General features: G+C 47.5%; 1 protein-coding gene across 4 annotated transcripts in view; it reads right to left on the bottom strand.

The window, feature by feature from the left end:
• Nucleotides 1–22,950: 22,950 nt before the first annotated feature.
• Nucleotides 22,951–25,661, bottom strand: part of Bmal2 (basic helix-loop-helix ARNT like 2) — a 46,607-nt gene continuing 43,896 nt past the window's right edge. For all 4 annotated transcript variants that reach the window (XM_016005164.3, XM_016005163.3, XM_076568316.1 and 1 more), the window contains one exon: nt 22,951–23,359. In XM_016005164.3, the coding sequence (XP_015860650.1) occupies nt 23,223–23,359 (137 nt within the window). In that variant the 3' untranslated portion in view covers nt 22,951–23,222. The remainder of the gene's footprint in view (nt 23,360–25,661) is intronic.

The following is a 25,661-nucleotide window of genomic DNA, read 5'->3' as shown; positions in this document are numbered from 1 at the left end:
CCATCCTTGCTCGGCTGTGTCTCCCTGGGGAGGGAGACATAGGGAGCCCAGAGGCATGGCAGACCCACAGGGCTTCTGTGGAAGGGAGGATGTGCAGTCAGCCTGCACCATTTCCTCTCACTCTTTCTGCTCTATGGACAGTTCATTTCCATGAAGCTGCAGGCAGTTTTTAAATTCTGTGTGTGTGTAGCCGGGGGGGGGGGGGGGGGGGGGGGGGGGGGGGGGGGGACGGGGGGGGGACTGCTGGAGTCAGGTTTCTGTTCTTTGATGTTTGAATATTTGTGACTTTTTTAGGGGATATGTGTGAGCGAGTTCCATTCTTTAGCTAGGCTTTAATCTAATGTGAAGATTTTTCAGAGCTTGCACACAGCCACAGAAGTCCAGAGGAAAAACAGCTTTTATCTGGGCAGAGTCTGCGTAGAACTCAATTTTCAGAATGATAAGCCTATGAACAGTGGATTGTAGTAGAATATTAGTTTAAGGTGTGTTATTTTGTTTATGTAGCATTTGTTTAACTCTGTGAAGCTGTGTTACTGTGCCTGTCTAAAATATCTGATGATCTAGTAAAGAACTGAATGGCCAATGCCAAGGCAGGAGAAAGGATAGGCAGGGTTGGCAGGCAGAGAGAATAAATAGAAGGAGAAACCTGGGAAGAGGTAGCTAAGATCTAGGAGCCAGAGAAAGAGAGGGACTCCAGGGGCCAGCCACCCAGCTACACTACAAGCCACAGAGTAAGAGTAAGATTTACAGAAGTAAGAGAAAAGGAAAAGCCCAGAGGTAAAAGGTAGACAGGATAAGTTAAGGAAAGCTGGCTAGAAACTAAGGCAAGCTAAGGCTGGGCATTCATAATTAAGAATAAGCCTCTGTGTGTGATATATTTGGGAGCTGGGTGGTGGGCCCCCCCAAAAGAGCCAAACAACAACCTACAATAATGAATAACGATGCTACAGAATCCTGGCCACGCAGAAGACTTTCATGGGACACACCTCCCATGCAGTCAGTCCCTAGAAATCGTGCTCTGAGGCCAGGGATGGTCTATAACACGCTGGAGGTTCAGTTCCAGAATCTCACCTGCTCTAATACACGGGCTAGACTCGAAGTGCCTCTCCTGGGACATTGAGGTATCTATGCCTCACCTGGGACACTGAGGTATCTATGCCTCACCTGGGACATCATTGAGGTATCTATGCCTCTCCTGGGACATCATTGAGGTATCTATGCCTCACCTGGGACATCGAAGTATTATCTTGAAATGCCCAGGGAGAGTGGGCTCTGAGGCCACTGACATCAAACTCCAGGACCAGATTACAACCACAGACCTAGGAAGAAAGTTTCAAATCCTCAAACTAGCCTGTTTCTTCTACAATGGGATGTGAGGAATAAGTTTATTCCCGAGGGCCTCCCTGGCCTGCTATAGTCCTTCTGTTAAGTGGAAGGGTTCCTTATAAACACACTGGAGAGGACTTCTCTATTAGAACTTACTATATCCAGTTCCTCTTGGCTCACCAATACTCGCCATGGAGAGGACTAGCTACTAACAGTGGGGAGGGAGAGGCTCCCATTAAGAACACACCAGCTCTGGAAGACAGGCCCAGGAAGGTTCTAGAAGAGAAGGCCAAGAATGAGAGCATTTGGCAGAGTGAGTGTGGCTGGGTGGAAGGACAGGGTGGCTCTCTGTTCCTCATCACTCCCCACTGTTCAGATTCTGTATCTGCAAACTGACTCTAAAAGAAAGACCCTGGGTGCTTTAAGAAGCAAATACTGGACCCCTGGCTGCGTGGAGCCTGGTGACATGCTCTGTTTTCTGCCTTCAGCTTTCCTGCTGCGAACACGTTTCTCTTCCAGGTCTGGTCAGTGCTCTGCATTCCTTGTTTTCTGTAGCTTTGTGTCCAGAAGCTCAGCACTGGACTGCTGGCTAATGTCCCTCGGGGTGAAAAGGCAGAGAAAAACTTCACTCAGCATTGTTGGCAGCTGAGTTCAAGGCCAATGAATCAACAATGTGTTAAGCTGGGTGTGGTGTTGCTGGCCTGTGATCCCAGCATTTGGGAGATAGAAACAGGATGGTTAGAAATTCAAAGTCGTTCTGGGCCATGTAATGGGTTCAAGGCCAGCCCTGGATACATATATATTAAATATGTTTTTGCACAAGAGTACACATAAACCAAGGCTATAGATTGATTGGCGGATGACAATGTGAGCAGAGACACACAGGGGCCCTGACCTTGCAGCTCCCCAGGGACCTACCTTTTTGGAGGTGGAAAGAACAGCCAGTGAAAACCGACTGCTATGAATGTCTGGGAGGAGAATCCACAGGGGTAATGAAGCAAAAGGCAGACGCGTTTGTGCCTCTGTTATCCTTAGGAGAAAAGATGACTGAGGACTGGCTTGGCAATTTGGAGTCTACCAAAATCAAGAACCCCTTCAGACAGAGCAATGTCTCAGGAAATCCTGAAACTCCTCATCCATTTCTCCTAGGAAATGTCTCCATGGGGGTAATGCCATTAAAGGACACACTTTTGTGGCATTGAACACACAAAGCCAGGAAAGCTGTTCCACCTACAAAGACTCACAGTGCCTTAACTTTCTCCCATTTCCTCACTTTTATATGACACGTTCATGTGCTTGAAATTCAGCTTCTCTATAGCCATGCATCTCTCATCACATTTGTATTGCATTTATCAATATGGAGGGAAAACAAATTGGTTAACCATGTTGGTTAAGAGGTGGCGCTGCTCGTGGCTGGCCGCTGCCTGCAGCAGCCATGCTGGCGAAGAGTGCTGATCAGAAAAATCACAAGGCATGGTTACCTTTTTAGAGCTTTATTGGGGGAAGAGAGGGGGGGAGAGGGAGAGAGAGAGGGAGAGGGAGAGGGAGAGAACAGACGGAAGGAGAGAAAGAGCAGAAAGAGAAGGGGGACACACAGAGGGCCCTCCTGCCTTTTAGGCTGGGACACCGTCGCAGGCTGGTGACGTAATTAAGGACAGAATCCTTACATCCCAGACTTTCGCTTATTATTAAAAAAAGCAGGTAGATGGGAATGGGGGCATCGTTCCTCTCAAAAACTGCTTCCAGCTGACTTGTGGAGGTCGGTTGGCTCTTGGGGGAATGGAGAAGGGGAGTCTTTAGAGGTAGACAAGCGTTGTGGGATGCTGTCTGTCATCCGTTTGCTCTGGAGACATGTATCCCTCTTGGCTGTGGCAGGGAACTTTCTGTTTGACAAGATGCTGGTGACATAGAAAAAAGCTTAGAGAGAAAAGAAACATTATTATTTTATGTTGGTAGATCCAGCCTGTTCAGATGGATTTTGAATGTTAAGCTTTATCAGAGACAGATTATTTTAAAGTACCTGTTTCCTTTAATAGTTCAGCATCCAGGAGACAGGTGATCAATTGTTAAAAGCATCTCACAGTAATAGATGTTTATATTAAAGTCTTTTTGTAGCGCCCAGACACTTTTGGGTCTGGGGGTGTAAATACCTTTTAGCTGTTACAGTTTCTTACTTGATGGTTTCTGGACTCCAGTTCTGTGGTTGTCCTGTACCATTAGCTGAACAGTGAGTTAGAACAGGGAACTGGGAAGAGAAAAGCTTGTGGTGCATGAGAACTTATTTTTTTGGAATCAGGGACAAGGCAAAGACCAGGGCCCTGTCTGTATGCACGTGAGAAACACAGGCAGTAACTCTAAAGGTACAATTAAATCTGGTGAAGTGGGTAAGGCTGTCCTCTGTACCCGACAATAAAGGAGAGGTGACATCCCAAAACTCCCAGGACTGTGTCAGTGGCTCTGGTGTCCAGAAGGAAAGAAACAGATCGCTTCCCTGCTGCGTTCTGGGTTCCCTGCCATGTCTGTAGCCAAGCCTCGGTCTGCTGGAGGTCTTAGCTTGATGTACCCATGCATCTTGGTGCCTGGGGGCAGTCAGCTGACTGGTTGTCTTTCTAGGCGGCACTTTTAACAAGGCTATTGATGGCCTGGCAGGGCATTCGCTAGCCTGTGGACTTTTTCCTCACTTAAAACAGGGACCCAACAGCTTTTGGGAGTCAGCGAGTGCCAGCACTTGGCAATTTTGTTTTTGGCTGGCACACCTTAAATGCCACAGATGACTCTCTTGCCTGTGGGGTCAGGAGCCTTGCTCTCTAGATGCTTAAGTTTTAGTCGTGGAGGTCTGGGGAACAAGAGATGGATTTTACTCTTTGTCCTGAATTTTTTTTCTGATGATTGGTGGCTTAAGGACAGCTTTTGGAAGATCTGCCAGGAGGGAGACTATAAACTGATCCTTTTGGAAGACTTGTCTGAGGCTATAAGCTGATTTTTGGCTTAAGAGCCATCCTGACTACTGTAAACTTATTTGTATGGATCTTAGCCACTTCCAAACCTGTCTGTGTCTCTCAAGGCAGTTTGAGAATGAGTGTGTGGAGTTAAGGTGAGTTAGGGCTAGAGTCATAGAAACTGCCCAATCCCGCCCATTTGAGCCCGCCCACTGCCAGCAGAAGTCAGACAGAAAAGGTTGCATGTGGCAGACGCAGAAGCTGGGAAGGAGAAGGGTTTAGAGCTTTAGCAGAAAGCTTGGGGATAAAGTAACTGTTTTATTTGCCCATTCGCTGGCAGAAGTTCCCGCGACTCTGTTATGTGGCCAGATTTACGCTGCTATGTGGCCAGGTTTACGGGTGCCCGCCCCTATCCGCCAGTGTAGTTGGTAAATGTATCTGCCCCTTTGTCCCATGGCTATAGCCAAGAGAAAAATAAAAAATTAAAATAATAAACCGGGACCAGACTACAATCTTGGGCATCCCCAAAGAGTGGAGAGAGATCTATGAATCAGCTAAAGTCACCGTTCCTCTTCGTCAAGGGATCGTGAGGGCTGCAGCTGCACTGCCGTTGGTCCACCGTTGGACCAGAGACAGCATTGACCCCTCGTCAGGAGCGAAAGTGTGCCTGCCCTTGCCAGCACAGCCCGAGAACAACCCCCGGGGTGTCCATCACAAAGAACATAGCTCAGACTACAGCCGCAAGAATGGCGGACTCACTGTGGACGGCAGCAGTAGCTGTGTGGGGGTCCAGCACAGGTGACAAGGGATGCACGCACTCGCGGTCTCATGGTCTCACTGGATGGCGGAAGTGGCGGCAGGCGCAGCGGTCACAGCAGGTCTCGGTGGTGTATCCGAGTCTGAACAGCACCAATGCTGTTAAGTGGCAGCCCTGCTCCTGGCTGGCCACTGCCCACTGCAGCCATGACAGCAGAGGAGAGTGCTGATCGGAAGAATCACAGCCATAGTTACCTTTTTAGAGCTTTATTGGGAGAGGAGAAGAGAGAGAGAGAGAGAGAGAGAGAGAGAGAGAGAGAGAGAGAGAGAGAGAGAGAGAGAGAGAGAGAGAGAGAACAGATGGAAGGAGAGCGGAAAGAGAAAGGGGATGCACAGAGGGCCCGCCTGCTTTTTAGGCTGGGATACCATTGCAGGCTGGTGATGTAATTAAGGACAGAATCCTTACAGAAACACTCTCATACAACATTATAATGGGTTTTCTGTCCCCTGATAAAAGGTTTCTCCACCAACACAGTAAGCCAGATCAAGCCAAACTAAAAAAACAACAGGTTCATTTGAGCAAAGCAACTCCTGGGTGGGTCCTCCAGTCCCAGAGATAGAGGCCAGAGAAGCCACATGCTCGAGCTAAAGTAGGAAGATTATACAGCTTGTAGGTGAGGGGTGATGATGTGTCTGCCACAAGCTGGGTTTGTGCCCAAGAATGGTCAAAGTTGAACGCTCTAGGCTGGGGCTTGGGGTGCTGGCAGCTTCGGGAGAGGAGCAGCCATAGCAGCCAAGAATGCTGAACTGGGCATCTTGGTGCCTTCCCTTTGTTTGGAGATTCTGAGTGGGCAGGGTTTGGAGCTTTCCTGATCCTACAGGAGCTGCAGGAGAGAGCTGTAGGTTCTAACCGAACACACTGCACATACGGAGGACGGCTGCTGGGGCGGTGTTCCCCTTCCACCACGTGGGTCCCGGGGAATCAAACTCAGGTTGTCTGGCTTATCCACTGAGTCATCTCACCAGCCTGGTGAGATTATCTCTAACAGCATCCAGCTAACTAGGGGATCCCTGCCTGTGACTGGGCTGTGCCTTGCAGAGCTTTCTCTGAGAACTTTGGCTCATGGTAATTTACTGCTTCTGAACAGTGATTCCCAAGAAGACTTGGGACGACAGATGAATGTTTGTTCATTCAGTATCAGTGCCTCTGCTAGTTTATAAAGTTCCAGGGGACAAGTTCACAAGTGGGGTGCCCATCACACATCAGGTCAGGTCACGTGCTGCCCCTCAGCCAGCCCAGCCTTAAGAAGCATGGGTTATTGAGAAAATGTAGTGCTTGCCTCAAACCGGAGGGCAGTGTAGGACTTCTGGAAGCAGAGCAGGACACCAGTAATGACCTCAGGGCAGGACAAACAGGCTGACTTCCAGGGCAATGACCTTCACGAACCTGTAAGACCCGGCTTAACCCCATGTCCTCCTCCTGGCTCCTAGAGGTAACAGCAGCACATTCGGTAAAAGCAGCTGAGAGGAAGCTGACCTGGAGGAAGTCAGGACTGTGACCAGAACTGGCCAACGAATTGAAAGACAAGTGAGACAGAAAGGCTGGCAAGGGCCCTGCCCTGAGCTCTGAAATCTCTGCAGGCGTGGTGTGGCTAGAGAGGTTTTGGTTTTAATGGGGTCTCGTTGAATGTCCCAGACTGGCCTTTAATTTGAGATCTCCTGCCTTGGCCTCCCAAGGCATGCATCACCATGCCCAGCTTTGGCTAGAAATTTTAGACACAGGTAGCCAGTCACTGAAGCCCACAAAATTAGTTCATCACAGAGAAGCTCCTTCTCTTGGTTCTCCAAGGGGGAGATGCTGGCTTCATAAGCTCTCAGGGTTCCGTGATGGGAGCAGTGAGGATCCAGGCCAGAGAACCAGAGTGACAACGAAGAGTCAGGAGTGACAGGTTTTGTGTTGCCAATGGATGACTCGATTGATTTATATTATAATTTATTTATTTGACACAGAGTTTTATGTAGTTCAAGCTGGCCTCAAACTCACTATGTAGCCAAGGATGACTCTGAACTCCTGACCTTCCTGCTTCCACTTCCAGAATGCTGGGAATATAGGAGAGCTTCACCATGCACAGAACTTGCATTTTATTTATTAATCAAGACAGGGTCTCACTATGTAGGCCAGGTGGACTGACACTCATAGCAATCCTCCTGCCTCAGCCTCCTAAGTGCTGGGCTCACAGGTGTGCACCACCATGCCTGACTTCTCAGTGGCTTTACTATCAGATATTTTAACTCCCTCCATTTTTTAAGTAACTCCTCAGACACAAGATGTAACTCCATCCAAGACAAAAGCGCTTTTAAGGTAAGTTTTCTCTGTGCAGGAAAAATTCCCACAAAGAAGCAGAGAGAGAGGGAAGGACAGAAAAACCTTTGCTCATTCTGTGTCACTGTGTTCACTGGAACCTTCTGCCAGCACCAGCTGGCTTTTTTGTTTGTTTGTTTGTTTGTTTGTTTTTTGTTTTTGTTTTTTGAGACAGGTTTTCTCTGTAGCTTTGGAGCCTGTCCTGGAACTCACTATGTAGACAAGGCTGGCTTTGAACGCACAGAGATCTGCCTGCCTCTGCCTCCCAAGTGCTGGGATTAAAGACGTGAGCCACCACAGCCCAGCCAGCATCAACTGTCATGAGTACAATTGGTTCCATAACTTACTGGGGGCTGGGACGTTCCTTGTAATTGAGAGCTGACTGACTCGTTCCTTGCTTTGCTTCTGGAAGCCCAGAGCACAGAATGCGTGCTTATCCAAATGTTTATTCAGAGACCCAGGCAAAGCATCTGCTTTGACTGAAATTACAAGAAATATCTTTACAACCATCAGGGCTCATCTAGAAGCAGCAACCTCAGCTTCTGAGGTGGAGTGGAGGGACACGGATTATAATAGAAGCCTGCAGATTAACATGATGCTTGAGGAGAATGTGTCTTCAGATGGAGCGATGCAGCTGTCTGCCCATACAGAGCTTGCAGGGCAGCTGCGACCTGGGACAATCTTAGGACTTCAAGGTGAAGAAAGCCTTCCTGGATGCAAACTTCAGCCACAGCTGGTTATGCTAAGCAGATGCTTCTGTCCAAAGCTCACCTGTCGGCCTGGGGCTGTAGCTCTGTCTGTTCGGTGTTTGCCTAGCAAGCATGAAGCCCTGGGCTTTAACTCCATTACCTCATAACCTGGGCGTGGCGGTGAACACCTGGGAGGTGGAGGAAAGAAGAGAGACCAGAAGTCTATGGTCATCCTTGGCTAGGTAGCCAGTTCAAGGCCATCCCAGGCTATATAAATGAAAACAGATAAATGAATAAATAGTTCATTTGTTTGCCAATCCACATCATACAAAGGCTGGGAAGAAGATTATAAATATTAATTCCAGGGGCTGGAGAGATGGCTCAGCAGCTAAGGGCACTGACTGTTCTTACAGAGGACCTGGGTTCAGTTCCCAGCACCCATGAGGCAGCTCACACCTGTCTGTAACTCCAGTTCCAGAGGGTTCAACACCCTTACACAGACATAAACTCAGATAAAACACCAATGCTCATAAAATAAAAATAAATAAATTTAAAAATTATTTTAAAAAATATTAATTCCAGAGGACCAGGGCCTAACAACTGGCAAACAAGCCCTTGAAGGAGCACGTCTGGTGCTCGAGCAGTCTTGTTATCCTGACACAAAGAAAAACATTAAGTCCTACTCTCCGTTTTTCGTTGTTTTTACTTTCCTGCACCAAGAGGAAAGCGGGGTGGGGATGGCAATGGACTCACCACGGCCGTAACTCACGAGCAGCATTGGCTGCTTGGAGACCCGAGGGGGAGGACCTCACAGTTCCTGTATACCTGCTCGAGTGTGTTCTCGGTTCCTACTGTTACCTCAGTAATCCTCACCCAGTGAGTTTGAGCACCATGCAAGCCACATGTTGGGGTTCAAGAGACTCACTGTCCCTGAGGACTCTCAAGTGGAGACACTCATGCAGACGGCAGAGTGTGGGTGCGCCCTGCTCAGCCTTAGTGAGTGTGCTGCTCCCTACCCGGTGACGAGAGGTGGCCCTCTTGTTTATGGGGTCTGGAGTGGCTGATGTGGCCCTCTTGTTTGTGGGGTCAGGGGTGACTGATGTGGCCCTCTTGTTTGTGGGGTCAGGGGTGACTGATGGTGGCCCTCTTGTTTATGGGGTCTGGAGTGGCTGATGGTGGCCCTCTTGTTTATGGGGTCTGGAGTGGCTGATGGTGGCCCTCTTGTTTGTGGGGTCTGGAGTGGCTGATGGTGGTCCTCTTGTTTGTGGGGTCTGGAGTGGCTGATGGTGGCCCTCTTGTTTGTGGGGTCTGGAGTGGCTGATGGTGGCCCTCTTGTTTGGGGGGTGTGGCCTGGTTGAAGCAGCGGTGATAGGGGGCCTTAAGTTCTTTGTTCTGTGACTCAGGTGCTTCCCAGGGACAGGGTGGGTGGGACCATGGCACTCACTCTGTGGGGCTCCCGGGAGGCCATGCTGACACTGGTCAGGAGAGGTAATGCTTCAAGTGTCCCAGTGTTCAAGTGTCCCAGTGTTCAGTGTCCCAGTGTTCAGTGTCCCAGTGTTCAGTGTCCCAGTGTTCAGTGTCCCAGTGTTCAGTGTCCCAGTGTTCAGTGTCACAGTGTTCAGTGTCACAAGGTTCAGTATCAGTGTTCAGTGTCACAGTGTTCAGTGTCACAGTGTTCAGTGTCAGTGTTCAGTGTCACAAGGTTCAGTATCAGTGTTCAGTGTCCCAGTGTTCAGTGTCCCAGTGTTCAGTGTCCCAGTGTTCAGTGTCCCAGTGTTCAGTGTCCCAGTGTTCAGTGTCACAGTGTTCAGTGTCACAAGGTTCAGTATCAGTGTTCAGTGTCACAGTGTTCAGTGTCCCAGTGTTCAGTGTCCCAGGGTTCAGTGTCACAGGGTTCAGTGTCAGTGTTCAGTGTCCCAGTGCTCAGTGTCCCAGTGTTCAGTGTCAGTGTTCAGTGTCACAGGGTTCAGTGTCCCAGTGTTCAGTGTCCCAGTGTTCAGTGTCCCAGTGTTCAGTGTCCCAGTGTTCAGTGTCAGTGTTCAGTGTCCCAGTGCTCAGTGTCCCAGTGTTCAGTGTCAGTGTTCAGTGTCACAGGGTTCAGTGTCCCAGTGTTCAGTGTCACAGGGTTCAGTGTCCCAGTGTTCAGTGTCCCAGTGTTCAGTGTCCCAGTGTTCAGTGTCCCAGTGCTCAGTGTCACAGGGTTCAGTGTCCCAGTGTTCAGTGTCCCAGTGTTCAGTGTCCCAGTGTTCAGTGTCACAGGGTTCAGTGTCCCAGTGTTCAGTGTCCCAGTGTTCAGTGTCCCAGTGTTCAGTGTCCCAGTGTTCAGTGTCCCAGTGTTCAGTGTCACAGTGTTCAGTGTCACAGGGTTCAGTGTCCCAGGGTTCAGTGTCCCAGTGTTCAGTGTCACAGGGTTCAGTGTCCCAGTGTTCAGTGTCAGTGTTCAGTGTCCCAGTGTTCAGTGTCCCAGTGCTCAGTGTCCCAGTGCTCAGTGTCCCAGTGTTCAGGTGTCACAGCGTTCAGTGTCCCAGTGTTCAGTGTCCCAGTGTTCAGTGTCACAGTGGTGACAGCTGGCTGTGTTTGTCAATGAACTGATTGGTTTTTCTGAGACAGTGTCTTGCTATGTAGCCCTGGGTGGCTCGGAACCCACTATGTAGAACAGGTGACAATCCATCATAGTGAGGAAGTAGAGGCAGGAACTTCACCGTCACATTGCATCCACAGTCCAGAGCAGAGAGACGAGTGTGTGCATGGTTGCTCGTGCTCAGGATGGATTCCTCTACTCACACAGTTCACAACTCCCTGCTTAGGGGATGGTGCTCCCACATGCAGGATGGGCCTCCTCCTCAGTTAACTAAGAAAATACCTCAGAGGCACACCCATAGGCCAACCCAACCAAGACAATTCTTCATTGAGCCTGTCTTCCCAGGCAATAGTAGGCTGTGTCAAATTGGCTGACCATCATGGGGAAGGGGTGTGTGTGCTGGGGGAGAGGGGAGAAAGACCTGACCCATTGAGTCTGATCGTCACACAGAGTTAGTCTCTGCCATGAGAAGGTTCCTGGCCTCCCTCCCTGTGACTTATCTCCTTACCAGATCACTTTCTTCCCTAGAGTAGGAGACTCATAACTTCAGACGCCAGCCCAGTAGAAAAAGAAGTAAAGACGCTGATCCTAGTGGACAGGGCTGAGTGGCCAGGGTAGCAGAGGTCTCAAGGGGGGTGGGGGTGGGGAATGGGGGTGGGGGGGTGCTGTGCCCCCCTTTCCCACACCTTCCTTGTTCCACAAAAGAAAGTAAACCCTTCACAGCAGTGGCTCTCAGTTTGTGGGTGGGTGGTACTTTTGCACCTGTCCCCTTAGGGTTGTGGCAAAGTATAGACATTTTTGGTCACCATACTGAGTTGCTAGCGGCATCTAGTGGCCAACATCTTTAGCGTGTTGTATTTGGAAAGATGTCTATATTCTGATCCTAAAATTGGTAGGAATTTTATTGTGTTTAAAATTATTTGCCCATTTATGCCAGGCAGTGGTAGCACACACCTTTAATCCTAGCACTTGGGAGGCAGAGGCAGGCAGATCTCTGTGAGTTTGAGGTCAGCATGGGCTACAGAGTGAGATCCAGGACAGCCAAGGCTACACAGAGAAACCCTGTCTTGAAAAATAAGTAGATAGATAGATAGATAGATAGATAGATAGATAGATAGATAGATAGATAGATAGATAAATTCTCTTGAGTTGTTGATATTCTGCAGAATGAGACCTAAATCTAACCTGTACTTGATTTTTCTTGCTTCAGGCTCAGATCCTAACCCCACTGAAGATGCATACTGGCATCACCCTGCTTTACGCAAGAGGAAACTGGATCTTACAGTTAAGCAACTTGGCAGAGTTACCCAATTCAGATGCTGGATTGGGGATCCAGACCCAAGCAGTCTAGACTGCTGAGCTTTTAAAAATTATATCTACTTTTATTTTTTAATTATGTATACATGTGTATGTGAGTGTGCACATGAAAATGTGTGCGTGCGTGCACACATGCATGCACAATTGATTGAAGATTCCTGAGGCTGTCAGAAGAGAGTGTCAGATCCCCCTGGAACTGGAGTTTAGGCAGTTGTGAGCGTTACCCCCCACTTTTGTGCTGGGAGCAGAACCTGGGTCCTCTGCAAGAGTAGTACACACTCGTAACTGATGAGTCAGCTCTCCAGCTGCCAGACTGGTACTCTTAAGTGTGTGCTGGCTGACTTGGTAAGACACCCATGGATCTTCCTACCCTTTCCTACACTTAATTCAATACACAGTTGTTTGTTTGTGTGGGTCTCACTGTCTGCCCCCAGCTGACTTCACACTCCTGTGGTACTGCGAGCCTATGTTGCTATATCTGACCGCTTACAGTATTTTAAAATACGTTTCCTAACTGCAAAAGACATAAAAAGGTACTATGCTGCCATTACAGGTACACTTCCATTTTGAGCAATAGCCACACTGTCCTATGACAGATCTCTAGGGATCTTGTCTGCATGCTCTGAATGAGTCCCTGTCACCAGGGACTGGCAGCCCCTACTTTATTTCTATGAGTCAGGCTATGTTTAGGCATTGTGAAGTAGTTGTCTCTTTAGAGTGGCTCATTTCACTTACCATACTATCCTCAAGGTTTAAGCTTCTTGTACCAGATGACTAGGCTTTCTTCTTTTTTGAGACTGTGTAATTCTGCTGTATGCACATATTACACTACCTAGTTATCCATTGATGGATAGTTGGATATTTGGGACTTTTCTATCTTAGCTATAGTGAACGTGACCAAGGTGGATGTGTAGATATCTCTTCAAGATCCTGCTTTTAGTATGTGCATATCTCTATCTACATATCATCTACCTCTATCCATATCTATCTATCTTCTATCTACATCTGTCTTCTATATATGTATGCATGCATCTATCTATCTATCTATCTATCTATCTATCTATCTATCTACCTACCTACCTACCTACCTACCTACCTACCTATCTGTATTTTCTAACCATCTATCTATCTATCTATCTATCTATCTATCTATCTATCTATCTATCTATCTATCTATCTATCTATCTATCGAGACAGAGAAAGAGAGGGGTGAAGCGGGATTCCATTATAAACATTTTGAGACACTTCCACTCTACTTTCCATAGTTTCACTATTGTGTATTCTGACCAATAGCACATAAGGTTGCTAGTTCTTCACAGTCTTGCCAACTCAGGTTGTTGGCTTCTTTTCTGACCAGTGTTCATTCTGATGGGCCTTTGGTAATTCTTCATTGTGCTTTAGATCTGTGCAAATCTAACGAGCATCTTTTGTATGGTTGTTGTTATGTGTATTTATTCTTTGGAGAAATGTGTATTCAGGTCCTCTGACCACATTTTGAGTTCATTGTGTTTCTAAATTTTTATTTATATTTTATGTATATGACTGTTTTGCCTGGGTGTGTCTGTGTACCACCATGCATACCTGGTGCCCAAGGAAGCCACAAGGGGGCATCACATCATCTGGAACTAGGGTTATAGACCATTGTGAGCTGTCATGTAGGTGCTGGGATCAAACCTGAGTTCTCTGGAAAAGCAGCCAGTACTCTTAACTGCTGAGTCATTTCTCCAGCCCCTCTTTTTATTTTAATTGTATTTTATTTATTTATTTTTGTTTTGTTTTGTTTTGTTTTTCGAGATAGGGTTTCTCTGTGTAGCTTTGCACCTTTCCTGGAACTCGCTCTGTAGACCAGGCTGGCCTTGCCTCTGCCTCCCGAATGCTGGGATTAAAGGCCTGCACTGCCGCCGCCACCGCCACCACCCCCCGGCTATTTTAAAATTTTTGAGCTCTGGGAGCACAGGTCCTGCCACCAAAGCCTGCTGATCCTTTTAGTTCTTGATGTCTCTGTGTCCACACAGCTACGGTCCTTTCTAAGTGATCGGGGACAGCAAAACATTAAAAATGACAACAGTAGTTACTGTGACCAAGCAAGGCAGGGAAACATCTCCAGACTTAGGGTTTGCATTCACTGACATCCACAGAAATGCCAATTAAAAAGTTACTGTGCCTTTTTTGACTGATTTGTTTTTTCCCTGTGTAGCCCAGGATAGCCTTTTCCCATGTAGCTCAGGATGGCCTTTAGCTCAGTCTGTTACTGAGGATGACCTTGAACTGCTGATCTTCCTGCCTTTCTCTCCGGGTGTTGGTGTACAGGCCTAACCCATCATGCCTGGCTGGCTGTTCCTTATAGCATGTGCTGTGTGCCGCTGAAACACAAGAGCCATCATAAACATAATTTAACAGTGAAACAGATTTCATCAAAAGAAATGTAAAGCCAAGTGTGGGTATGTCTATACTTCAGGAACTGAGGCAGGAGGATCATGGATTTGAAGCCAACCTGTCACCTGTCAGGAGGGGTGGGATCTCGGGACTGGGCCGTCCATGTCTGAAGGGAGTGCTGCAGAAGCACATCAGGACTCTTCCTCGGGTTGACAGGAAGAGTCGAGGCCCAGCAGCACACCCTCCCCAGGCCATAGAACATCTGTGATGAGGTTGGTGTAGCTCCTCCAGCTCACTTCCAGGACCCTCCTTCTGCATGGCTTGGGAATGACTGCTTCTCCAGAGGGATGTGGGAGGGTCTGTGTGCCTGCGATTCTCTCAGTCCTGGGATGCAGTGACAGGAGGCGCGTGAGTCTAAGGTCAGTCTGAGCTATATAGCAAGGCCTGGTCTCCGTAAATAAATAAACAGACAAATAGTTGTTTTTTTTTTTTTCGAGACAGGGTTTCTCTGTGTAGCCTTGGCTGTCCTGGATCTCGCTTTGTAGACCAGGCTGGCCTCGAACTCACAGAGATCCACCTGGCTCTGCCTCCCAAGTGCTGGGATTAAAGGTATGTGCTACCACCGCCTGATATAAATAGGCAAATACTTTTAAAAACAATAAAATTCCCACCAATTTTAGGATCAGAATATAGACATCTTTCCAAATACAACACGCTAAAGATGTTGGCCACAAGATGCCACTAGCAACTCAGTATGGTGACCAAAAATGTCTATACTTTGCCACAGCCCTGAGGGGACAGGTGCAAAAGTACCACTCACCCACAAACTGAGAGCCACTGCTGTGAAGGGTTTACTTTCTTTTGTGGAACAAGGAAGGTGTGGGAAAGGGGGGCACAGCACCTCCCCCACCCCCATTCCCCACCCCCACCCCCTTGAGACCTCTGCTACCCTGGTCACTCTCAGCCCTGTCCACTAGGATCAGCGTCTTTACTTCTTTTTCTACTGGGCTGGCGTCTCCTACTCTAGGGAAGAAAGTGATCTGGTAAGGAGATAAGTCATAGGGAGGGAGGCCAGGAACCTTCTCATGGCAGAGACTAACTCAGTGTGACGGTCAGACTCAATGGGTCAGGTCTTTCTCCCCTCTCCCCCAGCACACACACCTCTTCCTCATGATGCTTTGCCACCACTGCCCGCTCTACACAAGAGAATGTGACTGTAGCATTGGGCAGGGTATTCCAAGCACAATCGTGCTGGAAGTGGGTTTGTACAAATTCTAGATGTTTGGGCAGTGTGATGGCTATTCTTGGTTTTTAACTTGACTACATCTGGAATTAACTAAAACTTAAAAATGAAGGGCACACCTGTGAGGGATTTCTGCTTAATTTGAAGTGGGAAGATCCACTTCTCCCCACTTTGAGGTAGGAAGACACACCTTTAATATAGATCTGGGCCCTGCCCTCTGCTGTAAGGACACGGAAAGAGGAAGCTTTTGCTCTTTTCCGGCTTGCTCTCCCCTCACTAGCAAGTCCATTCCTTCAGGGCATTAGAGCCTCCTTCTTTGGGAGTCCAGTATATGCTGAAGACCAGCTGAGACATCCAGCCTCGTGAGCTGAGCAACTACTAGATTCTTGAACTTTCCATTAATAGCCAGCCATTGTTGAACTAGCTGGACAACAGCCTGTAAATCATTCTAATAAATCCCCTTTCTATGTATATAGAGAGATTCATTCTATAAGTTCTGTTACTCTAGAGAAGCCTAATTAATACAGGCAGGATGATAAACACCCTGATCCCTAAGTACAACCCAGTGTGGTTAATTTGCCATATATGTATACACATATGTAACTTTAAAAGGAAATGAAGTGAGGAAAGGCCACTGTCTTAGGGTTTCTATTGCTATGAAAAGACACCATGATCATGGCAACTCTTATAAAGGAAAACATTTAATTGGGGTGGCTTACATTTTCAGAGGTTTAATCCATTATCATCCTGGTGCAACATGATGGCATGTAGGCAGACATGGTGCTGGAGCTGAGAGTCCTAGATCTTGATATGCAGGCAACAGAAAGTGGTCTGAAACACTGAGAGTGGCTTGAGTATATATAAGACCTCAGAGCCCGCCTCCACAGAGACACACTTCCTCCCACAAGACCACACCTTCTAACAGTGCTTTGGGGAACATCTTCTTTCAAACCACATACCACTACTTCTTGTTTTTATGTTTTATAAATAAGTACATACAAAACATTATAAATTTTAAAAAATTTTCATGAAAGAAGAGATAAGAAAAAAGGAATTACTGTGGCCCAGTGGGAATTCCAGCATTAAATTCTAATCTAAATGTTGAGGCACATGAATGTGGACAGCAACTGTGCTCTGTTCTGCCCAGAGATTCTATTGCCAACACTTTCCTTAATCTGTGTTTCTCCATTAGAAACTAGTTTACAACATCAAGGGGAGATAGTTTATTAAATTAAAAAGCCCACAAACTAGTTATTCATATAAAATATAATTTAATTTTGCACTTTTCATTATCTACTGCAGACTTTAAAAAATAGTATTACATACAGACAAGAACATGAGAGTTAGAAGGAGCTGCACATGGGATCAAATCATCCTTCAAGAAGCTGGGTGATGACAGCTCCCCAGAGGTCAGAGGGCACCCCAGCCAGCCAGGCTCTCTGAGGTTTGCACCGACTAGCACATCTGGGAAGTTCTCTCTACAGCTTGAGAAGAACCTTCAGGACTCCTCTGGCAATCATCTCTCACTCAACAGCTCAAGGGCCGCTGCGTCCCAGGCAGGGAGCCTCCAATGCCTCTCCCAGGCCCCGGGGGTGCTGGGGGGGGGAGGTGCGGGGAGCTTCCAATGCCTCTCCCAGGCCCCGGGGGGGCGGGGGGGGGATTAATCCAAAGAAAGCTCCTCAGAGAAGGGAGAGGGCACCTAGCCGCTACTCCGCTCTTTCTCAGCCTCTGGAGAGTTCTGGCTGTCAGCTCTGATCTACAGCTGGGTAAACCAAGAGGCAGTCAGCTCTCCGTGTGGCCTGACAAGGCCCCAGGGACACAGGAGGCTTCACACCTTACTGCAGAGATCCTGCAGACGGACAGGGATGCCAGTTCATTATTTATTCTGATTTCAGTGAGGCACAGACTCATTATGTGGCTCAGATTAGCCTCAAACTAACAGTGATCCTTGTGCCTCAACTTCATGAATACTGGGAGTGCGGGTACAGCTTTTTTTAGAGGAACACTACAAACAAGCCCTTCCTCCTCATTCTGACAGTTCCTGTGCTGTGGGATGTTCTGTATGTCAAGTTGCTCTGATTGGTCAATAAATAAAACACTGATTGGCCAGTGGCTAGGCAGGCAGTATAGGCGGGACTAACAGAGAGGAGAAAAGAAAGAACAGGAAGGCAGAAGGAGTCACTGCCAGCGCCACCATGACAAGCCGCATGTGAAGATGCCGGTAAGCCACGAGCCATGTGGCAAGGTATAGATTTATGGAAATGGATTAATTTAAGCTATAAGAACAGTTAGCAAGAAGCCTGCCACGGCCATACAGTTTGTAAGCAATATAAGTCTCTGTGTTTACTTGGTTGGGTCTGAGCGGCTGTGGGACTGGCGGGTGACAAAGATTTGTCCTGACTGTGGGCAAGGCAGGAAAACTCTAGTTACATTCCTGCTTCTTCCATATCTCCTGGTGTCTTTGTCTCTTAATAAATTTATGTATTTATTGGCCATATGGTATCAATATTGACTCAAGTTTTATTTAACTTCAGGCTATCATCACATAATAAAATACATGGCAACTTTGAAATCTCACTCTGTAGCCCAGGCTCAGAGATTTTTCTTGACTTGGCCTATAAGGACTGGGGTTACAAGAATGACCTCATCCCTCAACCTGTGGTCCATTTTCATAATATCCACCTAACAAGATGTCCTAGTGCGGTGCTGTCCAGTAGAAAGATATGCTAGCAACATTAAAAAGATAAAAACAGCAGGGTAACTGGGTGCAATCCCAATACTTAGGAGACCAAGCTGGGGCTGTGGGTTTCATAATGCATGGATCCTAAATGGTCTTATAATAGAAACTCGGAGTCAGATATTGGGGTGAATGCTGAAAGATCAGAGAGACAAAGGAACAAGCCACAGCTACTTCTCACCTCGACAACTCCACGAATCCTCTGACTGAATGTCTCGGAGTCCTCAGCTGAAAGGCTCTCTGGTTCCTATATCCTCACGCCTTGTATGCCTTTCTCCACCCAGCCATTTCACTTCCTATCTCAACCTTCCTAGTACTCTCATTAATGGTGTGTATGCTTCCCAAATACCAGGGTTAAAGGTGTGTGCCACCACTGCCTGGCTCTGTTTCTCTCCTAGACTGGATCAATCTCACATAGCCCAGTGTGGCCTTGAACTCACAGAGATCCAGACAGATCTCTGCCTCCCGAGTGCTAGGATTAAAGGTGTGTGCCGCCACTGCCTGGCCTCTATGTTTAACTCTGTGGCTGGCTCTGTCCTATGATCTTCATGGAAGCTTTATTTCTTAGACTACAAATATCACCACAGTTTCAGCCAAAAATAACATAAAAGTTAGAAGATCCAACTACAATTCATTTTAATTTTTTGCCTTAACCCCATATATTCCAAATAGCATTGGAACAGTGAATGCAGACTTGTTAGCGCAATATTCCATGTCCGTTTGTGATACTGTCTTTGAGCACCAGTGTCAGCCACAGGCACAGGGACCCAGAGCCACATGGCAAATGGTGGCAGGAATAGATGCAGAGCCCCTTTCCACTGTGGGCTCCGTACTGTGTGTCAGAGGCACAGGCTCAGAGCCAGGACCAGCCATCTAACCTCTTACCCTGAGGAAACAGGCACAGGGACTCTCAAGTTAGCTCCAGGTCATAGGTCTAATTCAGGCTGATAGGGTTTTCTGCTCCCAGGCTCTTCCCCAACACTGCTACATTATTATAGTTGTAATTCTTAGGGTTGAAAAGCCCTAACCTGAGCCAGTGCACAGTGGTATAATCATTGAACTGATAGCCAAGGCAGGAGGATTGCAGAAAGTTTTAGGGCAGCCTGGGATACAGGATGAGTCCAAGGTTAGACTGGGGCACACAGTAAGAACCTGTCCCAGAAACCATACACGCACACGAAAACTACAGTACTGTCTTAATGATGCTTGGATGTCATTTTTAGACAATTATTTCTTACTAAAATTTTAACAAATCATGGGAGAAAAAAAGTGATATTGTGTAAGCCATGAAAGTTTTGCTCCTCTTCCATGAAGTGGTGGCACACACCTTTAATCCCAGCACTTGGGAACCAGAGGCAGGAGAATCTCTGAGTTCGAAGCTAGCCTGGTCTACAGAGTGAGTTACAGGACAGCCAGGGCTACACAGAGAAACCCTGTCTCCAAAACAAAACAAACAAACAAACGAAAAATCCAAATCAACCAAACAAAAAAAATCCGCCACTCAAATGCAATGGAATCAATCAAACACAAATGGGATGCATTGGAAGAAGAAACACTAAACACAGGATGACGATGACGGAGTACCACAAAGCACAGGATAGGGCTGGGGAGGGTGGACTCTGGTTTCAGGACAGTGGAATCTGTAGAAAAAGATTTCACTAGGCTGAAAAAGGGTCAAGATGTCCACAGAGCATAAACATAGCCATCTGCCCACGAAGTCTCGGGAGTGGCCTGTCCTCTGGCTGAGAGGGAAAACCGCCATTGTGAGAGGAGGTCAGGGTCCCTAAAGCTTGCCTCTCAGACCATGAGGGCTTGTTCCACCCGCCTTTGTTTTGAGACAGGGATTCGTACTGTAGCCCAAGATAATCTAGAACTCTCTACATAGCCCAGGCAGACTCAAACCTGCAGCCATCCCCCTACCTCAGCCTCCTGGTGCGGGGATTACAGATGCGCAACCCCAGGTCGACCTGCTCTTGAGGACACATCGCCATGACAACTTATCCTCCAACACTGGAAAACTGCCGGACCACGGTGCTGTCCCCTAAGGAAGTGTTGGCAGACCCTCTCCCTGCCGGACTCCTCAAGTGGCATCCTTCATGCTTCAAGGCCGAGGCTCTGGCCACCACTCCCCACCACCACCCACCACACACACATTGGACAGGGTTTCTATAGCTTATGCTGGGCCCAGATGTCTCTCAAGTGGATCCTGTAGGGTGCTGGCCCTCAACATCAGCTCCAGTGGACAGTGGGCTAACACATCCTTATGTACCCAGTCACTGCAAAACCGAACACCAGGCACCTGGCAAGCTGGTGACACTTGGCACTCACAGACCTGACCAAGTTCTGCTTGATCATCTATAGCCTGAATGACTGGCACACAGAGTTCCAAAAGGACACAAGTGGAGGGGCTCAGAGTGCCGTTCGCTGGGAAGATGTAGCACCACAGAAAAGGAAGACGTGGATCTGAGCCTGCATTAGAGTTCGAGGGCTTCCCTGATCCTCCCCAGCCTGAGATGCTCAGTGGTTAAGAGACCCAGGGACCCACAGGGCACCCATAACTGTAGCTTGAGTTTTCCTGCCTTGCCCACAGTCAGGACAAATCTTTGTCACCCGCCAGTCCCACAGCCGCTCAGACCCAACCAAATAAACACAGACACTTATATTGCTTACAAACTGTATGGCCGTGGCAGGCTTCCTGCTAACTGTCCTTATCTTGCTAACTGTGCTTTTATCTTAAATTGATCCATTTCCATACATCTATACCTTGCCATGTGGCTGGTGGCTTACTGGCATCTTCACATGCTTCTGGTCATGGCGGCGGCTGCAGCGTCTCTGGTCATGGCGGCGGCTGCAGCGTCTCTGGTCATGGCAGCGGCTGCAGCGTCTCCTTCTGCCTTTCTGTCCTTTTATTTCTCCTCTCTGTTAGTCCCGCCTATCTTTCCTGCCTAGCCACGGCCGATCAGGTTTTATTTATTAACCAATCAGAGCAACTTGACATACAGACCATCCCCCAGCACAGCCAAGTGCAGACCATCTCAAACACCTGCACTCAGGCCCATGGTCCTAATCATCCTCTATACGGACCTGCTGGGTAACGCCACAAAGAACCCAAGAAGGGCTCCCACAGGACATACAGAACATCCCACAGCACATAACTGTCTGCAATTCCAGTTCCAGGGGATCTGATGCCCTCTTCTGGCCTCCACAGGCACAGGCATGCAAGTGGTGCAGGGTCACACACGCAGGCAAAACACTGATGCACATAGAATAAAACCGAGTGTGGTTCTTCAGGAAGGCAGATAGATAGAATTCTAAATATTCTTTTTATTTTATTTATTTTTAAAGACAGGGTTTCATGGATCGCAGGCTGGCCTTGACCTTCTGATCCTCCTGTCTTTACCTCCTGAGTGCTAGGATTACAGGTGGGCACCACCACAGCTGGTTCACAATGGTAGGAGCTGAACCCCGGCTCCTGCATACTAGGCAAGCATTCTACCAACTGACCTGCATTCCTAGGCCAGATTTTAAACCATCTTAATTCTTACATTCCTTTTGAACCATCTCTGAGCTAATTACTGTTTTAAAATGTCTTCTAAAATTTTAATTATTACTAAAAAATTAGCTTTTAAGCAATTTTTCATTGCCTTGTGATTTAAAGAATTGTTTTAAGCCAGGAATTGTGATATTTGGCTTTAATCCCAACATCTGGAAGGCAGCAACAGGTAGATCTCTATGGTATCTATATAGGCCAGCCTAGTCTACATAGTAAGTTCCAGACCAGCCTGGGTTACATAGATTCTGTCTCAAAAAACAAAAACAAATAAACAACAAAAACAAAACAAAACCCATACAACGAAACAACAACCACTAGCTCCATTTACCATCTGTCTCATGACCCGGCTGCAGGCAATGACTAACGGTCAATTATCTAGCAGGCTCCAGCTGTCTCCCAGGTCAGCTCGGTCACTAGGTAACCAGAGTCCACTGCCTTCACAAACGCAACTGGCTTATATACATTAAACATCAACAACTTAATGTTTAATGTATATAATGAATTTAAGGTGGGACCTTCCACAGGGCATTTCATCTGCCTGGGCCTGTTTTATCCTCCAGGCTGAATCTATTGCTAAGCAGCTTTAACAGTGGAACCCTGCAAGGCAGTTCTAGTTACAGTGAAAATCCTTAGTGGTTAAATATCTTCTTGCAAAGGTTCACTGCCAAGATCAAGGGCTCAGGGTCCACCCTCTTCTGTAAACAAAGCTGGAACTTAGGCCTTTTCTGTGTTCTAAGAAGTCCTCTCCCTCGGAGTCCATTGTAAAGTGCTCAAGGGAGCCTCAACATCCTAGCAATCCTTGCCAAGTTCTACAAAGGCTGAATGCACAGTGCCCGTCGTCAGGATGGCCATAAGCTGTGCTGCCCCTTTAAATGTTCAAGTACTCACCACATCCCAGAAGCACCAAGCTCATTTGTCAATTAAGGAAAGGCTTGAGGTGTGGGAATATGTCTCAGCACACAAGCCCACATTATCAGTCTCATAGGCCACAGACAGGGAAAATGTCAGTATATTAAAATTCCCAAGCTCAAAAAACAAAATATACAAAAAACAAAAGCAAAGCCCAAACCATATGGTTGGCAGCATTTTTTTGGTCAGAACATTTTAGCAAAAATATGGCAGCCTGACCCCAGGCTAGCTCACTGAGTAAAGAGCGTTTGATGAACTTGACTGTTTCACTGTAGAGGAAAACACTCACTCTCCCACAGCCCTGTGAGAGTAAGGTGCAGATGTATAAAAATCGGTAGACTATTAACAAAAGACAGGAAGTATCGATACAGTATAGAAGAATAGAATGTTTCGTAAATGGGACACTCTGAAATGATTCTCATTTAGTCCAAATGCTAGAGTGTCCACTGGATGTCGCTGAAGGCCCCAGGGTCACCCAGGCCTGCCTCTGCTTCGAGGTAATTCATGAACGCAGCCATGGCTGAGTCATCACTGTCACACAGGGCATCGAAATCCAGCTGGGTACCATCACCTGTAAGTTAGAACACAGGCTTATATGAGTAAGTACAGGGAGGCCATGACGGAAGTCACGTGTTAAAATAACTGTGGGCAGTCTAGAGAGCCGGCTCAGAGGCTAAGAGCATGGGCCGCTCTTTGAGATCCTCCACATTTGTAACTCGGGGGATCTGGTAACCTCTTCTGGCCTCAGTGGGCACTAAACACACATGTGCACTGACTTACATGCCAACAAGTCTCTCATACACATAAATATAAAACATAACTGTAGTCAAGAACAGCAAACCAATGGGAGGGCTGAGGGTCTGGTGCGGAAGTGCCTGTCTAGCATTCTCGAAGCCCTGGGTATGATGCCCAGCACCGTACAAGTCAGGTGTGGAGATGCACACCTGTAATCTCAGCATGAGGCAGGAGGACCAGAAGTTCAAGGTGAACCCTAGCTACATACATATTTGAGCCCAACCTGAGATACAAGAGGTCCTGGTGACACTTAGCTTTATTTGTCAACTTGCTACAATCCATGACCTGGGAAGAGTCTTGATGAGGGAGTGTCTGGACCTGTGGGAAGGCCTGTGAGGAATGTTTTTAAGGAGCCACCCTGACTGCAGGTGAGACCCTTCCGTGGACAGGGCCCTAAATTGTGTCAACATAAAAAAGCAAGCTGAGCAAGTGAGTACTCAGCTGTTTCTGCTCTTGACGGTGGATTGGACTAAGCTTCACGTTCTTGCCTGGATGTCCCCTCAGTGATGGACTGTGACCTGGAACTGTGAGCTGAAATAAACCCGTTTGCCTTAAGCCAATTCTTGTCAGGGTATCATATCACTGTGACAGGAAGGAAATTAAAACATCTTAAAAAAAAAAAAAAAAAGATAAAGCCAGGCAGAGGCCACATGGTGCAAATCAGGAAGGTGAAATACATGTCTTAAATTGCAAAACTGGATGTATTTTTATATTATTTTATTTTACGTGTATGGGTATTTTGCCCACAAGTATGTCCATGCATCATGTACACGCAGTACCAGAGGAGCGGCCATGTGGTTGCTGGGAATTGAACTTGGGTCCTCTGCAAGGGCAGCCAGCGCTCTTGACCACTGAGTCACTGCCTCTCCAGTGCCCTGACATATTTCTAAATGAGCAGGTCTTGTGATTTCATAGTAGAAAACGACACCGATGGACGGAGGGCACAGACTCCCGGGCTGTTGGGAGCCCAGTACTTATTTGATTCATCTGTACTGAGCAGGGTTCTACTTGTTTAATGCTAAAATGTGAAGCTGGAGAAAGCGTCAGATTCCAAAATGCTGAAATTTTCATGTGAGAAACCAGGGACTGAAAAAGGATGAGGATGCAGCTGGAGGTGAGATTTAAATTCGAGATACAACAGGTTCTGAACAACAAAGGCTAAAATACAGTAAGAAGTAATCCAAGTTTTCTGGGTGTTTTCAAAGTCAGCAGAACCTGAGATGAGTGGGAAGCGTGCCTTCAGGAGGTGTGAACCTGAGCAACTGCATTTGGGACAGCAGTGCCCTCAGGAGGTGTGAACCTGAGCAACTGCATTTGGGACAGCAGTGCCTTCAGGAGGTATGAATCTGAGTGACTGCATTTAGGACAGCAGTGACATCAGGAGGTGTGAACCTGAGTGACTGCATTTGGGACAGCAGTGCCTTCAGGAGGTGTGAACCTGAGCAACTGCATTTGGGACAGCAGTGCCTTCAGGAGGTGTGAACCTGAGCTACTGCATTTGGGACAGCAGTGCCCTCAGGAGGTGTGAACCTGAGCTACTGCATTTGGGACAGTAGTGCCTTCAGGAGGTGTGAACCTGAGCTACTGCATTTGGGACAGCAGTAACATCAGGAGGTGTGAACCTGAGCTACTGCATTTGGGACAGCAGTGCCTTCAGGAGGTGTGAACCTGAGCGGCTGCATTTGGGACAGCAGTGCCTTCAGGAGGTGTGAACCTGAGCGGCTGCATTTGGGACAGCAGTGCCTTCAGGAGGTGTGAACCTGAGCGGCTGCATTTGGGACAGCAGTGCCTTCAGGAGGTGTGAACCTGAGCGGCTGCATTTGGGACAGCAGTGACATCAGGAGGTGTGAACCTGAGCGGCTGCATTTGGGACAGCAGTGCCTTCAGGAGGTGTGAACCTGAGCGGCTGCATTTGGGACAGCAGTGCCTTCAGGAGGTGTGAACCTGAGCGGCTGCATTTGCATGATTTGGATTTTGCATGAACATCTAAAAGTGAGTGATTAAATCTTACACTTTAAAAAACTTTTTATATTTATTTATTTTATATGTTTGAGTGTTTTGCCTGCATGTATATATGT

This window comes from Peromyscus maniculatus, chromosome 3 (genome assembly GCF_049852395.1).
Source record: "Peromyscus maniculatus bairdii isolate BWxNUB_F1_BW_parent chromosome 3, HU_Pman_BW_mat_3.1, whole genome shotgun sequence".
NCBI classification, from domain to species: Eukaryota; Metazoa; Chordata; class Mammalia; order Rodentia; family Cricetidae; genus Peromyscus; species Peromyscus maniculatus.
The sequence above is the reverse complement of the archived record's forward strand: the minus strand, read 5'-3'. Positions and strand labels throughout refer to the sequence as shown.